Source organism: Trachymyrmex septentrionalis, unplaced genomic scaffold (assembly GCF_001594115.1).
Source record: "Trachymyrmex septentrionalis isolate Tsep2-gDNA-1 unplaced genomic scaffold, Tsep1.0 scaffold27, whole genome shotgun sequence".
Classification (NCBI taxonomy): Eukaryota; Metazoa; Arthropoda; class Insecta; order Hymenoptera; family Formicidae; genus Trachymyrmex; species Trachymyrmex septentrionalis.
Window position 1 is genome coordinate 1572912 of NW_017305430.1, and position 24440 is coordinate 1597351.

The following is a 24440-nucleotide window of genomic DNA, read 5'->3' on the forward strand; positions in this document are numbered from 1 at the left end:
CGGGATTCATCTCCGTTCGAATGTGCTGACGTCGCGAAAAATACTCCTCGACCTCGATTTCTTTTTCTCTTTTTACTTACTACTCTTTATACAGACTTTCACTACAGATTCGGTTAATGCGAAGAAAATATCTCGTTGAAAAATCATCTTGGTCTATTTACTGAGATTTATACATACATTGCTCAAGATTGAAGAGCCACATCAAACATCGACAAAAAGAGATAAAATATATTTTAAAATATATCTATAACAAATTCTATTTTCATATCATTAAACATTATCCTCATATATTAATATTTCCGCTTCAAGTGACATCATTTCCAAGTTGATCATTGCAAATTCACTAAAAAGGTTTAAACTTTGAGATCATGCACGAAATTGGAGAAAAAGATAGTTTTAACTTTGCTCGAGAGCTTCCGAAGTCTCTTTAAAATGCTCTTTTAGAAATTGCTCTTTTTGAATTTAATTCTTTTTCATTGAATTACGACTCAAAATGCCGAAATTTAAAAGAAAATTCTTTAAAATAATTTTCTATAAATCACTTCGCGATTTAAATTATTTCTCGTAGAATTATGTAAATTTATATTTTGTCATTTTATCACCAATACTGTACAAAGTTTCTTTAATTTTGTGGAAAAATAGAGTTATATTTTGAATATACATTCCTTACTTTAACAGTGACACAATTAAAAAATTAAGTTTACTAGGTAAAGAAAAGAAGTACTTTTCAATTTGATAGAAAATTATTGATTAATTAAATAATACCAATAAAAAAATGTAAAAAAATCTTTTAAAAAATTATTTTCGTTTCATAGAACTCTTTTAAAAAACGCTCTTTCTGAGTTATGACGTTTTGACGATTTTTTAAGAAGTTAATATTTTTAAATTATTGTTTTATCTTTGTTCTATTTTATTTACAATACTATATTAATCATAAATCGACATATATAAAATATATAATTCACTTTTGATGATTAATAGGATAATGTTTACTCAACTTATTCAAGGTAGTAACTCGGAAATCACATTTTTCTAGTTATTTTTGAAGTGTAATAAAGAGACAATGTTCTTTCAAATGTTCTCTTGAACCTTTCATCGTTTTTACGTTGCAACATAAATACAATGGCGTTCATCTGTCGGAAGCGTAGATAATCAACCGACAAACTGAAACAACAGTGTCGGACAGCATTCGAAACACTGGCTAATTCGGGACGGAGAATCAAGTGCTCGTCGAATCTGCGGTAACAAGACAAACGAGCGTGCACGAGTGTGTGAGCTCCGATCATCGAGTGAATGTCAGACCCGCGATGCCTACTGCTAAAACTAAATCCAGACGGACGGGATGAAGCGATCCGGCTTCCCACATGCCGCCCCATTTCCTTCCGAATAGACAAATGGAACGTGCCCGTCAGTCGAACGCGAAACACGTATAGTGCCAAATTACCCACTGGAGTGTGACGTGTAAAAAGGTTTCAAAGCGGATTATATTACAGATTATACTGAACGTTCCACACTCGTCGTCGCTTAACTCAAACGACAGATTTTATTCACCAATTTAAAATACATTTTTCTAAAATTTTCTTTTTAATTATCTTTTTAAATAAAATTCTTCAAAAATGTAACAATTAACTAAAATTATCAAAAGAAATAAAAAAAGAAGTGCCAATAGTTTTGATTATATTATTTAAATTCTAAACAATTACAATTAATAAGCTAGAAAAGAAATCACATAGAATATAAACTATAAATGTGAGTTTGTGAATTAAGAATTAAAAATAAGACTGCTGAAAAATAATCGTTCATCAAATAATTGTCATATTTAATTAAGTGCATAATTAATAATAAAGAAACTACGATTTCAAAATGACCATTAAATTAATATAGATTTATAAATTTTCTTTTATTACTACTATTATCAGAAAATGTTAAAATTTCTACTAATAATATGCTTATCTCTCTATTATAATTATTTCGATTGATGTCAAGAATACTCGGCGTTTGGATGAATAGACCCTGCGAGGTTTGATTAAAGCTGCGAGAAGTGCACTCGAATGTAAAGCGATGGAATAACGACTATAAACCAGTGGCGTGACACATTGCGAACCAATAATGTAGGTATGGCGTGTCGTGTTCACGTTGCCTATTAATTTGCTGTTAATGACGCTCGAACGTGAGAAACTAGCTGAAATTCGCGCTACACGAACGATTCTGCCGGAACGGGATCGGTTCGTTCTGCGCGAGCCTTTCGATAACTGTTGTTCAAACCGGATGAAATAGTTTAATTCCAAAGTTGCTCTAAAGAGCGAAAATCGAACGTAACATGACGAGGTGAAGGCTCGAAGGGCGTGCTCGAAACTGTGGAAATAATAAAGGATGGAAATGTGAGATGAAACAAAGAGGGAAAAAGATGAAGTTGTGCGTAAAATAATAGCTGTAACTGATGAAGATATTTTATTATAAACGGAATGTTGATTGTTCGATATTGGCATTTGCGAGTTTCAAAATTAGTGATAAAAATATAATTTATGAAAGTATATTCATCATATATAAATATGTAATTAAAGACAGAATGTGATTACAATTAAATTTTATATGACGGGCTTATAATTGCATTTTCATTAAAATATTTCTTACAAAATAGAACAATTTTTAAAATAAAATAATCTTAAGGTCTTATCAATATTTACATTTTTTGTGTGATAATTTAATTGATATAACGAGAAGCATAATTATATTATAAAACTTCTGCATAATAAATAGAAATATTTTCGAAAATTAAAGACAAAGTAACTAAATAAAATAAAAGGGCAATTGAGAGTCAACGTGAACAATAAATAATACATAAAAATTATATAATTATACTCAGCGAAATTTTGCGCGAAATTATTTACATCGCTAACTCTCATAATCCTCTTTATTTTTTCGTTAATCTTTTTTAATGAGTTCGATAAAATAGAAATTTTAATAAAATAACTTAACAAATTTCTGTCTCTTTCCTCAGATTAGATTTAAAAAATAAAATATTCACAAACAGTGGCGTTTTACGCTACTTGTGATGTACTATGACTTTATATTCCTATTTTTCTCTATTTGCTAAGACAATTCGTTTCTGTTTCGCACAACTCTAGGAACAAAGTTAAAAGTGGAGAAACGACCAAGGGACACGAAGTCGAACACGCCTCTCGTCCAAATCTTCAAAGTTTATTCCATCGAGAAAACATCCTCGCGGGTACGGAATAAATAAAATAGGGAGAAAAGTGGCCTGGGAGCCATTGTAGGCCGAATGTAGACGACGGTCGAGGGCCAATAAATTTTTCGCCGATTGGGAACTATTCTTTCGAGGGGACATTAATTAAACGCGGCGCAGCACGGCGCGGTGTGTTCACACGTGCAAAGAAAGCCGTGATTAATAGTGGTCTCGTCTGCGCCGAAGAAAGATTATTTTCTTTCCAGTCTGGCGCGCGCTACGCTAAAGATTTTGTGAATAGGCTTCTTTCTCGCCATTTCTCGTGTTGTAATCTCACGGTTGCCGCTTTTCGACTAGTGTTGGAAATTGACGGCCCTGGAGATCCCATTATTCTGAGATTCGACTGCCACTGTCAAAATTGATATTTTTTTAAAAAAGGTCACTTTCAAAACAAAAATTTCTTCTAAAAGAAAATCGATACGCGCAATTTAAAAAAATATAATACATATAATTAGATATGTAATAAATATATTAATTAATATATAAATAATTATATAAATACACATAATAAGTTAGATAAATTAGGTATACAAATATGGTAACTGTTTAATCGTTAATACCTACGAATATAATTTACATGTAAAGATACTTTATATAATACAATATCGACATTTGTTATATAAGACTATCGTAATTTGTTCAGTAAAATCATTCTTTCCATGTGCAATTACAAAAAGTTTTGTAATTGTTTTGCAATTACACACGGACAGTAATTACACAAAATAACACAGAACAGTTTTGCTAAAGTAACCAAATATTTAACTAGATCAGAAAATTATTCTATTACGTCATCAAAATAATTATGTAGGACGTTCAAGCTGGTCGCTTGAATGTCAAAACTTTGTGCAATATTTCTGATTACATTTGAACTTAAATAAATAAATTATTTTAACAATCCAACAATATTATTTTCAGATCTGTATCTAGCTAAATTTTTAAATACTTCATCAAAAGTAGAATCGTTCTTTCCATACGTTAAGAAAGCATAGTTTGAAAACGTTTCCGTTCGTATTCTCAAGTAAATAAGTCATACACGAGAGAGAATCACGCGATATAATTTATTCTTTCAAGGTAAATCGGAACGGAATAGCCATCATCCAGCGAGCGAACCAGAATTATGTTGGCAGGTAATCTTAAAAATAAAATCTACCGCGCTTTTAACGAATAGTCGGTGCGAGGGTAACATGCACGAGACTTTATAATTGCATTCTCTCTAGTCGAACACGAGCGTCCGGTTCTTGTTATGACATACGTTTTGTCCGGTTATGTGACTGCGCTAGAAATTTATGGCCACTAAAACGCCTCGCTGCTGGCGAACGCCTTTCGTTATTCCGCGAATACCTTTAATTAAATGACTGACGTCCACGCGGCCCTTCGCTTAACGCGTTATAAAAGCTGTGCAATCGTACGGAGCTTTCGCTCATTCATAAAATCATGAACTCGTCGACCAGCAAAATTGATGGTCTCCTTTGATAAAAATTATTTTCATAATGGAATATATTTTGAACTGACCAATTCTTTAATCTCAACTCAATATGATCTCTCTGGAACTGCACATTATGTTTTTACATACACGAACTACAACATTTTGGATCTTTTAGATTCAACCAAATATTTTTACACATAACTCAGAAAAAACTGTATATTTCTCTACCAATTTTTTTCCAGAAAAATATCAGACATCAAGGGATTTGACTATAAAATTAAAATTCAAGTTTGTTGATGAATTACAAGATGCAAAAATATTTAAAAAAGAACTTTCAAAGAAAGTTAACGATTTGAAATTTTTACCAAGTTTAACAGATTTACGTGTTCTAGCAAGAACCCACTTGAGTAGTCAAAAATACTTTTATCCTAAAATTATTTAAAATCGTTTCTAGAAAAAAATCTTTGATAAAATTGGTAGTTTCTACTGGAAAACATTAATTAAAATAAGTAAAAATAAAATGTGTGTTATATAATGTTGGGTTTGTTGATGTAAACACAAACGTTTTCACCTACGCTTATAACGTATGAGGAAGGGTTAATTACGTTGATGTTGCATCGTGACCTTTGCGCGAGAACGTAATATTATGGAGCACTATTATTTATTACTGACATCATTAACCTTTGGCGCTTAATATAATGTGATAAAGCAACTTATACTGGTACATATGCCGATAAACACATATCGAGAGTAAAAAATGTATAGAATTTAAATAGAAAATTTAATAATGCTCGATATTATTAAAAATTATATTTCTATTATTTCTATTTAAAGAGAGTCTTGTAGAATTTTTCTATATTTTATTAAAAAATATATACTTTATTTTAATAATCAATAAAGTATAATTAATGGTATAATTAATAATTTAGTTATCTTTATGTCAACGACTTTACATTATAACATATTGAACATTATAATAAATTTTTTGAAAAATCAAGTAAATGCGGAGAAATAAACGAATTATATTTACATCTAAATTTTACTTTAATAAAATTTAAGCTGAAAGAGATTTTCGTGTTAAAAGTTACATCTTTTAATGGAAGAGAAGTGATGTTCAAATAAATTTTTATTCAATTCCGAAAGTCAAATAGTCAAACAAATGGAAGAAATTGCAAATGTCTTATTTCAGTCTTGTATATTCATCGACACCGTACTTTCTCGAACACGAAGATCTAAAAACAATTGAAAAAGCGCTCAAAGGGTTAATTACAGCGAACGGTGGTTCGAGAGGCGATATCGAGAAGTGAACGTCAAGACGACGGTCAATATCGACGCTCTGTGAAAAGTAGCCCGAGAAACGCACGCTTGATCTTTTATTCATGTCACTATCGACCAGGACCTCGTTCTCGTGGCTCGTCCTGTCTTCCCGCGTTCAACCCGCATCCGGCTGTTACGCCGTTCGGAACGGACGTGTCATTTTGCACGATAACACTCGCACGTTGCGACATGCGTGACATGTGAAGGGCTGATGCTCCGCAGCCACCCTCGGATGCTCCGTCACGTATACGATGAGAGTGCACTCTTCACATAGGACATACACGTCTTTCACAAATACGGAAGAATTGCTCATAAATTCTCGTATCGACGGCAAAGAGAAAGCTATATTCAAGATTTAATAAGCAAATAAAACACATTATCCATTATTTGAGTATAAAATAACGAGTACTCGTATAATATATTGAGTAAGAGTAATGGCAACTCAAATTAAGTTAAATTTGACACTATAGATTTAACAGAGTACACTTATTATTAAATCATTATACTGCATATATTTGCTAACGAAAAAAATTAATCTCATATTTTGAAAAAAAAAAAAAACAACGTCATATTTCCGATTTAGACTTTTCGTAAGCAAATATAATTCTGCAACAACTCTAAAATATCGATAAAAATACTCGTATAAACAAGATTATTGTACGAAGCATGATAGTTGCAAGTTCGGATAGACCATGAGTATGTGATACCGATAAACAATATGGATGGAAGAAAAGAAGATAACGAGCTATTCATCGGCCATTACGTTCGTGATCTAAAGCCGAGATATATCGAGAATTAATTCTACGGCCTATTCGTCTCTCTGTGCTTTTTTGTTCGGACGTGTTTGAAACGCGCATTTATTGTTATTTTTTTCTGTCGGCGCGTGTAATGCATACGCTATGCGAAAAGTATTTTCAGTACATTGCTGATTTGCGTTACAAAGGCAAGTTTTTAATCACGCACAAGCGAGTAAGCGACATGTAAAAAAAAACGTATGAATTTTGTTCTACAGTGGCAAAACAATTCTTGAATTCAGATACGGAAATAATTTGTAACATAATAGTTTTTAACATCAAATACGAAATAAACAATGAGTAACTTTTTATAATAGCAGCAATAGTATTCGGACATATCCTGCTCTATTCAAATACGCGAGTGTTCTTCTGTGAAAATAAATCTTTGTTAAGAATTGCCTTAAATTTCCGTCAAAATAAGAATTATCAGATGAAAGAATTATAAATATTTCATATTCACACATCAACGTAGTTACAATTATTCTTAACAGTCCTTCATTTTAACTCAATCCCGTGAATATTCAGTCAAATTTTATTCGCATTAAAGAGATAATAATGCAATTAAAAGCGCCGCGTTCGTACGTATTTCAAAAAGATATCAGAAGCGCAGTCGTCGACAATTAATGACAGAGAGCGCAATGGAAGGAAAAAAGAGACGATAGAACGTATGAAGGAGGAACGAGGTGATGAATTACAACGTGTTCGACACGCATACCGAAAGGGTTTTTTAATGAAAGATCGTAATGAAAGGGTCTCGAGCGTGCGAGCGAGGGGATTTTCCAAAACTTCGTAATCTCGCTTCCACGCGCAGCTTTTTCCACACCGACGACAATGGCGCGTGAATGCGTCACTGCCACTCGTTATTCGCGAATTATTTATTCTACGCCCGTCAATATTGAATTTGCCCCTATTATTGAAACATCCCGCCGGTAATTCGCTTCAACGCGCGCGCCGCTCGTAATCGCCGAAAATCCGCTTAATTTCATCAGAATTGGCAAATCAAAATACGGCCGGAAACCTCGCATCTCCGAAAAACGGCGTCAGTAATTCTTCCCGCGATTTTTGTAAACATCTATACACTTTCTGTAGACATTTGAAATTCTTTAGTATCCTGTAACGTTATTTTATTTTGCAAAAGTTAAATCTGATAATATAAGATTTAAAAATAAATCGTATAAAGAATAATATAAAAATCTTCAGTTCCGATATAATAATATTAAGAATAATAAAATTATATTGTAAATAACATAATAGAAAAAATTGATCTTCGTTCTATATGTTGATTACGACAATTAAACTGCAATTAATTTGACGTTATAGCAGCTTTTAATGGGCACATGCAAAATTTTGCAGGCATTCAAAAGCAAAATATTACATAACATTCATAATATTGTTATTTCGAATAGTATATGCACATAAACTACTATAAATATTGATTATCTTTGAGAATGGCTACAAAATGCACTATTTAGCAATTGTTGGAGAAATTACAGCATATGGTCATATTTTCCATATGATTATAATACACATATTTATCCTATATTAATTAATATATTAAACAAACTTTAAGAAAAATTATCTATAATTATTGCATCAGTAAATAAAAAATACACAGGCATATTTTATAATATTTATGAATGGTAATTTCATAATAAATGATAATAATTCATTTACATTTAACTATATACTCTCTAAATCTGAATGAGTGGATAATCACTGATATCATTGCCAACAGATAATCAATGAATGTGAAATCCTTAACCTAGCTAATTTTTATTATATGATCTAACTAATCTTGTTTTAGTGCTTAAATTCAATGAATACGGTATTGGAAGATTGAAATTAACGAGCAAATGTCAGTATTTTAGTTAATATATAATGCTCAAACATTCTTCCTTTTTTAGTAGAACTTCATTGATTATCAGTGCTAAATATGCCACTGGGTAATTAGTGACTATCCACTGATTCAGATTTAAAGAGTAGATGTCACATTCTCTATTTTATTATTGCTAAACATATTTAATAATATCTAATTGTAAGACAATTAATAAGATACAAAAAAAGAGACAAAATAATATAGAAATTCATTCATTCATAATAGTATATTCGTATTCAAATTTGTATCAAAATGTATTACAAAATTATAGATACTCGTTACGTTTAACAAATATATTTATTTTTTTTTTACTATGTATTGTTTTATTTATAAGAAAACAAGAACGTCTTATTATATTAATATGACAATCAGCTTCGATTAGCGTCAGTAATATGTCTCGAGCTCGGCCGCTGTCATCTATAATAGACAGTATATGATAATCTAATGTATGATGTTCGCCAAATATCTTCAAAGTTGTATGCTCACCAATTCCCCATCCCTCAATATTAGCCGAAAGTTCAGCCATTACTTCTAGAATTTGTGCCACAAAATACAAACATTAAACATAAAGTCGCTCATCATCGTGCAACGTCAGCCGCATGACAATGGATATGCATTTTCTGCACTGATATAAGATGCGAAAAAGTTGGCGAAGGTAAAGAGATTGCGCCGCGAGAGAGGCAAAAATTGGACATTTCGTACCAAACCCACAATCTTCCCACAAAGATTTCATTCTCTTTGCATGAAAAAGGAAACGGAGTTGTTGAATTCAATTTTTAAAATAATTTACAGTTTCCTCTCTTAGCGACAATGGGCGTGAGATAACCATAACGTAAAAAAGAACTCAAAAGTATTCTCTTACATAAGGTACAATATATAATGCAATATCTTATTGTACGGCACGAATAGCACCTAACGATTCAGGGATTGAATAAAATATCTGCGATAAATATAGATTCGCGATGGAAGGACTTTCTTGCTGATGCATAAGAATATCTTGAGATTCTGTGGAAGATCTATTTCTATCTTGGTGACATTTTCCATAAATAACCGTCGATGTCTATCTTTGAAGTCAACAGAGCGAGGCTCACGCAATATATTTCTAGTAAAGTATCGCGCCGGATATTTCAGAAGATCTGTCAAGCAGATACTTCTGTTCCTATTGCTTGCGGGAGCATCGCGGGGTTGAAAATTTAATTGAGTGCCAGCAAGGTAATACATACGGATCTAGGTCGTTTCAGCAAAGGCAGTCGTACACTTTGCCGGCATACGAATAAATAATACAAAATAGTTGCGAGCGTCTCTAGAATTTTATTTCGTTTTATTTATTTTATTTTGAATGTAATTCGCAGCTCTATGTTCCTCGTTTGGTAACTAAAAGACAGAATAATATGACTGTAATTCGGTGTAAGGAATACGAGATGCTGTGTTTTATGAATATGATAATCAAATGACCCAGTAAAATCTGGGATGGTTTGTAAAACTGCGCGTATAATACAGCGTATTAGAATAAGTAATAATGCATGTACGCATAGAGAAAAGAACATCATAATAAATTTTCATTATATATTTCCTGCGCGTTATGTATTCATTATTTGATATTCATCTGTATCTGCGCTGTAAAAATTACATATAAAATTATAACAATTAGTGAATAATTTTGGAATCCATTATTAAGTGTATGTTTATACATACGTAAAATAAAAGCACAATTTACAATTAAAATTATTCTTCTTTATAGTAATTAGATATCTGCTGAAGTAAAAACATACTTAATCCTCTGGAGCAAACTGTAGGTTTATTAAACTTTCGCTTAATTATAAATTTCTTTATAAAGATGTTAAAAATTTGTTAAACAATTAATTCTATTTTCTTTATTTCACAACTATATATATTTGCATTATTCTTATTAAAATATACTTAATATTCATTCTTTTTTACATATACGATTTATATCATTTTTGCTTCTTAATTAATGCCTTTTAATTAACATAAATTAAATGAACCTCATAGATCCACCGTCAGTAACTGTATTGCAGATTTTTTAGTTCCGCAGGATTAATGTATCTTTTATGCACTTGATATAATTTAACTCGGAATATTTAATAAAACGCATGGTGCAGCAATGAATTGATGAATAAAATTCATATTTTAGGTAACGTGGATCAGAAGAAAAGACAGACAACTGCTTACAGTGGGTAGAAGCACACATTCTATAGACACGCGTTTCGTTGTCTCAAACGGTCCTGGCTGGAATCTACTGATTAAAAATGTGAATCACGAAGATGCAGGTCTTTACGAATGTCAGGTAATGCATAATGTTCACAAAAAAAGGTGCTAACCCGAAATGATTTCCTTATAAAACCTGTAAATGTATCTTATTGTTACTTATTTTGAAAGAAAACTCCAGAAAGTTTAGACGACGGTTAATCTCGTATTCTACGGTAAAATTAAGACAGTCATGATGGTTATTAAAAGTTTTTAATATTAATGTGATCGTATCTAATTAATATTAGAAACTTTTAATAACTATCATGACCATCTTAATTTTACTATAGAATACGAGGTTAATCGTTATCTAAATTTTCTGTACCTTTCTCTCAAAATAATTGACAACAAGATATATTTAGACTAAATTAATTGACTCTTTGTAACATCTTAAAAAAGCAATTATCTTCCTGAAGATTCTAAGTTTAGAAAAAAAAGTTAGAAAAAAATATATAAAATATCTGTTTACAATTAATATTAAACACAATCATCAAAATAAAAATTTACGTTATGATTTCATACTGATTGTAAGTAAAGTTTTAAATAAAATAAGCACCTTTTTTCTATGAAGATATCTAAAATTATCTTATTCTGAAATAAAAAATCGAGCGAGTTATTTTGATAAATATTGCTATTGACTGTTTCTTAACAAACACAGTTTTTTTTTCTGTTTACAACGGAGTTTTTCAGCCATAAAAAATAACAAGTGAGACAATCACTAGATTTACATTGCGCCGATCTTTCCTAAACCGCGTGCATCAAATGGTTGGTGTTTACCAGCTCAATCAGTAGTGAAAACCGATCGCGGTCAGACAGTGGTAACATATCTGATATGTCAAACCGTTCTATCAAATAATAACTGAGTTTCCTTGGTACCTGTTGAGCATGTCTCTTAGCGATCTGTATACTTAACTTAATTATATTCTAATATAATTATATCTGAAATACCGCTGGAAATATTTATTCTCTATGTGTTATTTTGTTCTTTCTTGTGCTTTCTACCATATGGCAACATCGCGACATATATCGTTCATTAACTTCAAAAGTGACATTACAAAAAACGCGATCTTTTAATTATTACTATAAATGAATTATATAAATATTATCCTGAGAAGCATAAGAAAAAAATAAACTTAATTTTATTTAAAAAATCACCACAACTCAAGAAGGGTGATTTTTTAAGGATTGTGAAATGAAAATGACATTTGCTCATGCTAAGAATATAATCTTTTTGTCGATACTGCTTGATAATTTTCTATCAAGTTGAAAAATAGTTTTTCTCCTTTTCTGAGAAACTTAATTTTTTGAATTGTACATCACTTCCAAAGTAAGGAATTGATATAATATCTGAAGAACAATATGCATTTTATTAATCACAGATTTTATTTCGCGATGTTCTAATAAAATAGATTCAGACGGAACCAATGCAACAGCGATTTATACGATTGAACATCACGGAGGCGTACTCAGTGATACCGGGTGGACCGGATCTCCACGTGAAGCAGGGTTCCAGCCTGCGTTTGGAGTGCCAGTTGATGGCAGCCGCAGAATCGCCCAACTACGTGTTCTGGTATCGCGAGACGCGCATGATAAACTACGACAACGAGCCCGGCGTTCGATTCGAGCTTAAGAGAAACGGCTCCGTATTCATCGTGGAGAAGGTGAAGCTCTCGCATGGTGCAAATTACACATGTTTGCCGAACAACGCCAGACCGGCTCACATCGTGCTACATGTCATCGAAGGTGAGCAATTGTTCGGCAGGCATCTCGTGACTCATTAATCCCTCGATTCCTGGATATTTAACCTTTCGGAATTAAGATGGGTCTGCTGGACCGATTCAATTAGATACCTCTTCAGAATTGATAGTAGAACTATCTAACCTTATTCAATTATATTCTTTACATTATATATCTGCAAATTTAAATTATTATTATTAAAATAAACTTAATATTCATATTTTTTTATAGAAGTTTTATTTTGGAATATGGCAATTTGCGACACTTTTTAATTACAAATTTATTTATGTTATAAATAAATCTGCACTGAGAGAAATGATTTTGTTATAGGAACAAATCAAGGGAAAGCAAATGTGATATTTGTTTAAAAAACGATCGATTTGTTACGATTGCAAATTAATTCGTTAATGTAACAAATAATCAATAGTATCGCTAATAAATAGGCTCATATATATATATAAGACGGTTGCAAGTCGTAAGAAATTGCCCAATTATAGTCAAGTATGCTCCTTACATTAAACTGTGTTTGGTTTTCTATGACTCCATGATCATCTACGAATTCTATGTAAACGAGCCTAAAGTTTATCTAAAAGATAGATTAGATTCTATATAGTTTGCTTCTGTTACTAATAATTGGTTGGTAGCAGACTAGCAGCAATCACAACAACAAAATTTGTTGTCACATATTTATCGATCACCGGTTAAAAGTATTGGTGACTTGTTAATTAACAAAATCCTTTCTCTCAGTGCGTAATTAGAAGATGTGTCGCAAATTGCCACATTAAAATCTTTTTAAATTGATCGCTGGTGGTGTAACCAAATCATAATATTGTAATAATCGAAGATTTAATTAATTTTCGTACTCTGAGCATATTTGAAAATGATCGTGAAAATATTGTAGATGACTTATAATTAAAGTTAAAACGTTTGTATAATTAATAATTATTATTATATAACATTAATTAGCATTTAGATCCTGTTCAGCTTTTATGCTCCTATTTATTATTTTTCATTTTAAACTTACTTGTTGTTTAATAAATTTTGCTTATTTTTAGTTTAGTATATTTTTTCGTTTAATGTACTACAATTCAGAAACCTGTAATTTGCTCAATGTTTATACAACATATTTCGAACGGAGAACAATTGGTGGAAAATTCAAATATTAACTGCCAAAGTTTGACCAGATATTTCAGGCATTCTGTACATCCAATTGCATTTCTCTCGCTCGCGTTTGATCCTATCAAAGAATTTCATCTATTTTCGCAGAGGAAGAGAAACCGGCGGCCATGCATGGAGGCGATCGACGAAATTCTATGGCGACTACGTCAACCAACACCATACTGATTCTCATGGCTCTCCTGATTATTGAAAATGTAAGACGATATTTCCAGATTCTCATCTGCCACGCCACGTGACTATTGTAAACCGACATATTTGCAAAGTCAAAGCTCGTTGGAAGAAGTTGAAACACTTTGAATTTTTTTTTTCTTTTCTAGACTTGATTCTAGACATCTTATCAAACTCATATATCGAAAAATCACATTACCTTTAGTTCATCTCGCGAGCTGAAACTCTCTGACGATGAAATCCAAACGTTCGTGAAAGAAGATGTGACAGATTCCGCGTGGGATCAAAGAAAAACCTATTTGCGAGTAAACTTAAAGCGAGAGATTCCACTGCAGACAGTTTTCCGAGAATCTCTGTATCCCCAGTGGCAAAATCTAAGGAGAACTACAAAGTTTCACGTAATCATGTAACTTTCGTTTAAAGAAACGTCTTATCCAAGTGACACTACTTGATAGAAACTCTGCTTCAACTCGTAACGAGTGAATAATATTCGTGAAATGAGATTTGGCCGTCTCTCGACGTGGACGAATTTGCTCGCGAACTTCAAGAACCAAGTTGCTACCTCGTGTCGTTGGTCATCATAAACTCTCGCATATTAAAACAGTTTTTTTTCCGTAAAATCTTATAGTTCCTGCTTACATTAAGGTGTCTTCAAAATTTTACTTTTTTTTTTCAGCAAGGTTGTTTTTCTCTGCATTTCAAATATTTAAAAATCTATTCTAATAAGAAATTTTAATATAAAAAAAAAACAACATGAAACAAAAAGCTAATTTTTTTAATATTAACGATAAAAATAATGGAATAATTAAAACTACAATATATAGATATATTGAAGAAATTTTTAAATTCCAACAAAATTTAAAATCTTTTCAGAGAGCTTCACATTTCGCAGAGCATATATTCGCAAATGTATTACATCTTCGCGAACAAATTTAGCAATGAAATCTCATCGGGAAGTAGGTAACATTTCATCATGGAAATCAAGTATTATTTGCTCCTTATAAGTTTGGCAAGTTTCTAGCAAGCAGTTTAATGCAAATGAGATATTGAGTTCTGTAAACAAAAGTTGTGTTTAGTAATGTTGGTTCTATGTTAACTTTCACCAATGTTCAATGATAATAAACTCTCGCAATTAGCACTGTACATATTACGTATCGAAAGATAACAAAGTTATCTCATTTACGAACGCGTGCATTTACGTTTTGGTTTTATAATTTTTAAAAAAAGGTTCATCAGCGACACGAACCAAAATTACATTTAAGATTGTGTCTACAAATAAACTGCCAATCCACAGTTCAAATCAATTTAAGATTGTGTCTACAAATAAACTGTCAATCCACAGCTCAAATCAATTAGAGATAGAAGAAATCTTTTTACCCGCAGGACTCACACGCACATTCTCAAAGTTGCCGACTTTATGCCGATGCTTGTATTTGCTGTATATTAGAAAGTATGTAAGTAAGCACTTCAAGTCATTCCATTTCTTATGTGTGTGCAATGTATAATATCGTTATAGAAATTAAATACATAAATATACTGATACTCCCTAATCAGTATATTTCAAGAAAACATTATTACAAATATAAGAATTAAAACTAAATCTTTAAAAATGTTAGTTTATATTATATAATTTTATATGACGTAAAATGTTTTACGTTGAAAACTTATTAAATGAATTATCTAATTACATAATAATTGATGGTATGTGTATACATGAAATATAATTAAATTTTAATAATACCATAAATGTATTTCGTATTGATACCGATAAATATAACATATGCATTGTGATGACTTAAGTAGAAAATCATTTTTCATGACTGTTAATTTTGTATATATTAACTAACAAAAAAAATTCATTATACAAATTAATAAAAATGTATATGTCTAATCAAACATACCTCATAAAAAATTAAAACCTTTAGAATTATTACTTTTAACATCTACGATCTTATTTGTGTGAACAGCAAAATATAAGAAATATAAATAAGATAATTAATGAACATTAAAAAAATAATAAAGGTTAATATCAAATACCGAGTATAAACATAAAAAAGACATTTAACAAATTAAACTCAAAATCAATTTTAAAAGAATATTTGTATTTTAATAATTTTATGAAAGTCCCCCCTTCCCCTCCATTTCTTGAAAATTTTTAATTGTTTTTAATTTTAACAAAAAATATATTACAAAAATTATACAATATTTAATTACATAGTTTTAAGTTAAAATGTTTTAAGTTAAATGTTTAATTTATTAAAAAAGTTAACAATAATTATTGTAAGATAATCTGATAAAGGATGTATTTTATCGATCTTTTGAGAGGTAAGTAAACATAATCAATAAACATATTAATTAATATTGATTGTTTAATAAATATATAATTAGTTTGTGGGACGTTTTGTTTAAAGCTCATTAAGCATGCACAATGATTGAACAGTAATTTGCGAAAGAATCGCAATCGCTCAAACAATCGCTCCAAAGTAATCCAACTTAAAACGCTTTGAAAAGTTCCGTGTAATTTATCGGTAAATTCCGACAAGCGTTTATAAGTGAAAGTAAGTTGAAAACCTGTGATTAAACAGAAAATTCTAAGCATCTTGCTCATTTGTCAAATCGTAGCTACTTGTATATCCGAATTACAATGAAATATCTTAAGATAGCAAAGAAAAGACTTGTCTTAAGAACTAAGTAAGAACTTTTCGTTATTCGAGTATATACGAAAAACAATTGTGCAGAAAATGAAAAACTTTCTTTAAGAATTGTCCATTATTTTTTAAATTAATTTAGAAAACATTATTTATAATTTATTGTACTATATCCAATTACGTTCAAAATACGTTTAATAAAAGAATCGTATAATAAACATACAAATTAAAGAAATAAACGTCATAAAAATATTTATAAGACGTTTGTAACGTCTATAACTCTTTAACTTTTTTATGCAGCATAAAAAATGTTTCGGCAAAACATTTTTCAGACGTAAATTATTTGCTTAAGTACATATAGTTATGTTTGTTTGACTAAATATAATATTACAATACAATTCATCTCATCGATATATTTCAACCGTGTTATATTAGAATAGAATTTCATGTTTAGAACAATCATTTTAATTAAACGTCAACTTACAATAATTATAATATGCAATAATTACATGGCAGAGAACTCGTTAGGTACAGATTTGCCGGCGTTCGATTCGTGCGCCGGATTTCCGGTTAATTTCGCAAATTAAGGGTACATCACGCGTCGATGCAGCGTTAGTGCAATTACGGTCACACGATAATTACAGTTACATTTTCGGATTTAAGCTGCTTCCGCGGTTTCATTAACGCGAGAAGCGCTAAGTACGTCGCAAACCGTCACGACTGTTTTAATATCGCGATATAATGTCGCTGTTATCTCGGAGTCTGCTTGGCGGAGATTGCAAGACGGGCCATCGCGTGTCAAGCGATACAAACCGGAGACGTCTCATCCTCACCAAGCGGGGAATGTAATAACTCTCTTCGCCTCCAGTGTCCTCGATGTATAACGAAGATATGCGCGGAATTGAACACGCTCTATTATAGCACAAAGCGTTTGATAATGATTGATCAACGCGTGAGACGTGATTCCTATGCTACGCTAATAGGTATCTAATATCTAATATATCTGAGGAATACGATACAATAGAGACTGTATATTCAGTGATTCAACACAGAATCATAAAGGGATTCGATCCAATCAATCTTTTCGATTCATTCATGATATTACATAGCAAATAATTAATGACCTCGTTATCTGCGTGATGTACATATACATGGAAAAAACGATTTTGCATCTGAAAATTTAACTAGACACATAGATCTGAAAATAATTTTGTTGGACCATCAAAATAATTACGTAGGAATTTCAAGCACGATAAGCATATCAAAGTTTTGACATTCTAGTTTGAACTAGCGCTCCTGTATAATTATTTTGGTGGTTAATTAGATGATCCAATAAAATTATCTTTAGATTTGTATCTATCTTAATTTTTAGATACTCCAATAAAACAATATATCAAAGAACAACGCTAATGCGTTCTCTCGCTTATTTCTCGTATGATTAATCCTCGCGTGAAAAGAAAATTTGATTATTTTCGTAATACAGAAAGAAATCGTTACCGCGAAATATATTAATCGTCGATTTATAGCGAATTCGGTTAGATACATTAGTGCATATTAAAGCCATGTTTTATATTGATCGAATCTGAATATAAAAGTACTTCGAATGATAAGATGCCCAATACATATTTTATAATAAAATATATAACAATAAAATATATTGAGAATTTCGCGGTTTAATTCATTTCTATATTTGTATTAAACACACAGATCTTCATATTGATTTGTGTTCAATGGCTTTAATGTGCACTGAGTACACATTAGTGTGTCCAATCACTATTAGTCATTCGATAAATGCTGCGTTTGAGTCGTTGAGAATTTTCGAAAAATTAAATTCTCTCGTTAAACGGTTTATCCTTGGAACAAACAACTCGCGAACAGTTTACCTTTCGATCCCATTGATAGTAATTTTCTCTTGTATCTACGATACAATTATTTTCTTATTTAAATTAACGACTTTAATTGTCGTATAGTGTTTGATTGCAGGAATAAAAAAAATTAAAATGTAAAAAGAATTTAATCGATATATTCTTTCTCCCGCTCTTTCTTTTTCTCCATTTCCGCAGCCAACGCGAATGTGCGTGTATGTACGAATCGATATACTAGACAAAAAATGCGTTCTGCGTTACCATCAAAAATTTATCGGACCAGGTAATACATAATTCAAGCACTAAAGTATGCGACTTTTTTCCCCAAGAATTTTTACCCTACTTCGTAGTAAAGTTTCCATTAACAATTTATTGGCTAAATGTTGGGGGATATATTGGACCAATATTTTGCCAATAAATGTAATAACTATTAGGATTTCTTGAACTTGATACTTTACATAGATATGATAATAATTAATAATCATCATGATGACTACGGAAATCAATAACTATCTCTTATAGGTAGTTATAGAAAGCAATTACTTACTTAAGAAATTACATCACGACATTTTGCATTTTACTTTACTGACAATACAAAATGAAGAAATTAAGCAATAAACTAATGTAATTGGGTTCAAATGAATAGCTTGCATTATTGCTTATTAATGCTATCTGTTGTGAATTCATCGTGTAATTATCTATACAAACAGCGAGTAGAGCATAGATTCGATTATCTTATTGAACTTATAAATAAACTTTATAGCAATTCTTAAAAAATTTCGATTAATTAACAACTAAGCGATTGTTGCTACGAAAAACAGGATGCCTCAAAGTGATTATACAGCTTCAACGTATCTTGCTTTTTCGAATCATTTAATTTCGTCCTCTATAAAAAAAAGTCCATTGAAAGCATCTCACGTTGTAATTGATACCATTAACCGAATCGTAGACAATCCGATAGATCCAGACAGCTCAGTACAATGCGCGCCATCGTTGTTCAATGGGTAATAGAAACTTGAGTAATTAAATAAATGGTCGTGTCATTCACCTTTTTTTCAGAGTCACTTTCAGTGCTCCGAAATCAGAATGCTATCTGTCATGACAAATCCACGTAATACGTAACCTTTCGTCATTAGGATGTGCGCTAAACTAAGATCACAATCCAAATACGCTCATCTTAATAAACGTCAAGAAAGAGGAAATGCAGGAAAGGAAGACGAAATCGCGCATCTCATAAAGATGAAAAATCCTTTGCATTTTTAAATCCTACTATTCATTTTAATATATGTAAATATTACAGACAGAATGACCGCGCTCATTCCTACTAGCATACAAAAATGAAAGCTGAAAAATTTAATAAATAAAAAATTTAACAGGAGAAAAGATAAATATAAAATTAAACATAATGCATTTAAATGTTATATATATTATTATAATATTTTTAATAAAAATATATTGTAATTAAACGCATCGTCAGCATGTTGAGCTTGCGTTTACTTATTACATTCAGAATTTTAGTGGAATGCTCGCGCAATCGTATCAAGGATGGAATTTAATCGTATGTTTTGATATTAAATATAAAAATAACTCTAAAAAAAAACGTTTTTTGTTTTCAATCGAAGTTCGAGTTTCCCCGTAAAGATGCAGGACACGCTAAAATACGCGTGATACATTCCAAAACGGTGAAAAGCACTACAAACGTGACGCTATCTCCGTACGAAAGCGGATATAAAAAAAAATCGGCTTGACTTTTTGAGCAAAAAGCCGAAAGTGCTATTCACAGGACTTTATTAGCGCGTACAGGTTTAATTGAAATGGGCACACGGTTCAGTGCGAACCGTGCTTGCGCGCGCTTGACTTAATTGAAAAGCTGCGACTCGAGAAGTACTTCCAAGTAAAGGTAATAAACGAACAAGCGAGCGGAACGTTCGAGTTTTTGCCTTCGATATAAATACACTTATGGAGGGAAACAGTTCGCACATAAAATAATCTATCGTTAGCGAGATTAATCCTCGTCAGAGTTAGCTAGGTCCAATTAAATAATACATCTTTTCGTGCGAGCGAAGTTAGTACGGAATACAACGGTGGCTTGTAGAAAAAAAATTTGGCTTACAATTCGCAAAGAAAGATCTTTTTATCCTTCTATCTTATTAGCGAAGATTATTTGTTTAATAAATAAAGTGGCAGAGATGCAAGAGAATAGAAGTTGAAAAGAAAAAATAAGTCGAGTGGTAAATGGTACTTGCGTAGAGATGCTTAAGTTTATTAATACCCATTCATTCATTTGGAATGTCACAAGACACTTGATGTAGTAATGATATTAATTATACATAGAATAATTTGTACGTTTCCATTAACTCTCTCGTTTCTTTCTCATGCCTTTCTCATTCACAGGCAATCGCATTTCCTTAGGAAACGAATATTACGAATTAAATAGAAATTTTTTATTTCTATTTAATTTATTGTTGTTAATAAAAATTCCAGAAAAAAACTAATTCTAATAAATTATTTTAATGTAATAAAATAACATTAAATCATATGTTTTTTGGGTATCTCACGTGGAATATTTAATTAATTAAATTAATTAAAATTAATTAAAATACATAAATTACGTCCTACATAAAATTACGTATCATATATTCTTCACAGAATAAAATATCCGTTAGATTTGAATACTCGCAAAATAATGCAAATCAGCTTGAGAAGTCGCAATAACTATCGAACGGAGGACACGAGCGACAATAACGTTGGCGGAAGCGGACGTCTGCGCGCGCGGAAGAGTAATAATGGGCGGACGTGGCGGCGAGGATGGCGGGGACGAGAGAACGAATGGTGCACAGGAAGAGGAAGCTTGTTAACGCTTGAACCGAAAACCGCAGCCGGCGTAGCCTGGTCGCTGATATTAACGAGCGTTTCAGCTAATTATCGCGAAATTAGAGAGTAAAATGCGGCGATCATGCCGAAAGCTGAGCCCCCGAAATGCCTCAATCGATAGTCACCAATCTCGGAAATGGATTTCATCCCGTTGTTTGAGATGGTTATATCCCCGTGATATGAATTCCGACACTCGTGCCGCGCTCTCTGTCTTTATCTCTTTGTCTCTTTCTCTGTCTCTTTTTCTCCATGTGCTCTCCTATCCCTTTCCCTTTTATTCCTTTCCATCTATACAAAGCAAACGAATAAACCACGTTTCATTTCTGAATGAATGCTCGATTGAGTATGTGAAAGAGAGAAAGAGAGAGAGAGAGAGAGAGAGAGAGGAGGGAAAAAAGAGAGATTATTAGCTATATGAGATATTACATAGACAATATTTAACTTCAATAGATTTTAACTTAATTAAATAGATAATATTTAACTCGATTTAAAAAGCACCTTACTTTTTCCAGTTGTCTGCGATTTACTTTAATCAAGCGTCTTTCTTGGGACATCCTAGAAAGATTTCTTTCCGCCATTGAAATGATTGCTTACCCTGAATTAGTTAGACATTCTTTAATTAACATTGTTATCCTATCTTTTCATTCAATAATTCTAATTACTATATCTTTTTATCCTTTTCACAAAAATCATCAAAATAATAACTATGAATCTAGTTATAGAAAAAAAAAATATAGCTTTACTTTATATGTATAATAACCTGTTCAAGTAGTTCAATCAATCTGTTAATCTCAAAAAATTGTATCAATATCACCTCATCGTCCTATATAAAATACTAAAAAAATATTATATATACTTTTATAAGGAATACATCAAGAAGGAATATATACCTTATACATAATTTCTAGCACGTATGCAAAATTTATCAAGTTCAGTGAGAAGCAAAGGCGGCTTGTTTTATTTTCAAATGCTACCATTATCTCTATCTCCTATATATCCTCACGCTCAGTTCCTTATTCTTAAATCTCGCGCATCCCAGCCTGGATTTTTCGCTGGAAATCATGCTTTTACCGTGATCAAAATTTGTGAAAGACTTATCTCGGAGATTTACGGCCATTCCAATCTCTCGCCGACGTAACGAGCATAAAACACGGTCGTGCTCATTAGTTTTGATGTGCCGGTATCTGCCAGCCAAGTCGTCTTTCGTCCTACGTTCCCTCCACGCGTTTCTACCTTGCTATTCCTCTTGGTTCTGCTCTGTCTCCATCAGCAACGACACGCCGAAGTGCTTTATTTCCCGTGGGCCGTCCAGGGTGAATGGAAGCCCCGGTCGAGCCTGACGGAGGAAAGGCAATACAACACACCGCCATTGTTCTACTCCTTCTACGATATACGGTGCGGGCACAAAGTGGCGGAGCACGTGCGATTCAAGATATCGATTCCGAGTTTCATGTCAGCATGAACGCCGTGAGAAACAATCAATTACGCGATTATCGATCCCGATTGAATTATTCGGGAAATCTCCTGTTCGGTTATTGCGATCGTAGATTTATCGTAGGAAACGCGGACTTTCTTCGATGCTTTACTTATCACAAGAGAAATAATAGTGAAGAGAAATGATTTTCTCTTCGTATACACTAAAAAGAGAGATATAAAATAATTCAAATCGATTCAATTGTAAATTTAATATTTGATTACTAATTTAATATTGAGTCGGTGCTGAATAAAGATTTGCGGAAATGAAAACCGCGTTTATTTTAATTATTATTACAAGTCACGTGCACAAAATTGTGTAAACAATAATTAAAGTTATCTAAAAAAAAATGCTGAATGTATTATTAATAACCGAACGTTATTATCAATTAACGTACGTGTTATCATAATTAATGGATAAAATCAATTTACAGTTTTTTTTATAAACGACTCGATTAATTATTATTGCTGAAAGACTTGGACGTCACAGTGACAGTGATGGGACCAGCGATGCTCCACAAAATTCCCGTCAGATCACGTTTTCCGTAAAATACGGAATTTCACGCTCGCTTGGAAAAGCGGATGGAAATAAAACGCGCAACCGATGAGGAAAGGAACCAATGACCCTATAACGTGCCGTTCATAGTCAGCCGAATTCGAAAAATATCGTACCACGTGTATTAAAACCCTGCAGTAGCATACAGAGGAAAAACTCGGAAATCTATCCAAAACAAAAATAGAATGCAAGCAAAATACCTTGGAACATTTCCTAATGATAAACGAAATTGTGCCGAGAATATGAGATGGTTAAGAATCGCGATTATTCGTTTATATTGTAAAATAGACGCCATAAACGATAATTCGCCATAAACGATAATTCGCCATAAACGATAATTCGCAATCCAGACTATCGGCTATCTAATTTTTATTTCGATAAATATATCCCTTTGCAGACTCTTTATCTTTAATGTGATTAAAGATAAAGCATTTTGCTATTGAAGGGATGTCCTATTTTCGAGGTAATTCTACTGTTTCGCCAAACATATCAAATGTCCCGAGTTTAGCCAAAACAAATACCGCTAAAAATATTTTTTCAAAATTTGTTAAATTATAATGATAAATCTAATATATTTAAATAATGATTGCTGAGATTTTATTTCTCCGAATGTACACACGAAAGAATCACAGACTTTCGATCTTCTTGAATAAAAGAAAGTGTTTATTTAATGCGTACATTTTCCCTCCCTTAATATAAAATTGATTGTTTCCAAAAATATCTGGCCATATTATCCATTCATTATCTATCTGTTATCCATCTTTGATCTTATTTTATACAGTTAGAGATAGAGAAAAGTATAACGGAAATACTCCGATAATAATGCAGGCAAACCATTATGTTAGCCAACACGAATCGATTGATAGACTATCGGGTTATAGACACGCGAACATATGTTACGTAGATGCGTAATGTGATGGATAGATCTGTAGTGAACACTGATCGATATGGATGTTTCGTTTTGGGATACGTTTACGTTACGGCTTGTTTCGCTTACATTAATCACCTAATT

At 31.9% G+C, this 24440-nt stretch overlaps 1 protein-coding gene across 4 annotated transcripts in view; it reads left to right on the forward strand.

Moving 5' to 3' along the window:
* Positions 1 to 14620, forward strand: part of LOC108749179 — a 222782-nt gene extending 208162 nt beyond the window's left edge. For 3 of the 4 annotated variants that reach the window (XM_018487725.1, XM_018487724.1, XM_018487723.1), the window contains 3 exons: positions 10816 to 10968; positions 12338 to 12671; positions 13932 to 14620. In XM_018487725.1, coding sequence (XP_018343227.1) covers positions 10816 to 10968; positions 12338 to 12671; positions 13932 to 14080 — 636 coding nt within the window. In that variant the 3' untranslated portion in view covers positions 14081 to 14620. The remainder of the gene's footprint in view (positions 1 to 10815; positions 10969 to 12337; positions 12672 to 13931) is intronic. The other variant, XM_018487726.1, reaches the window with a different exon arrangement.
* The last annotated feature ends 9820 nt before the right edge of the window (positions 14621 to 24440 follow it).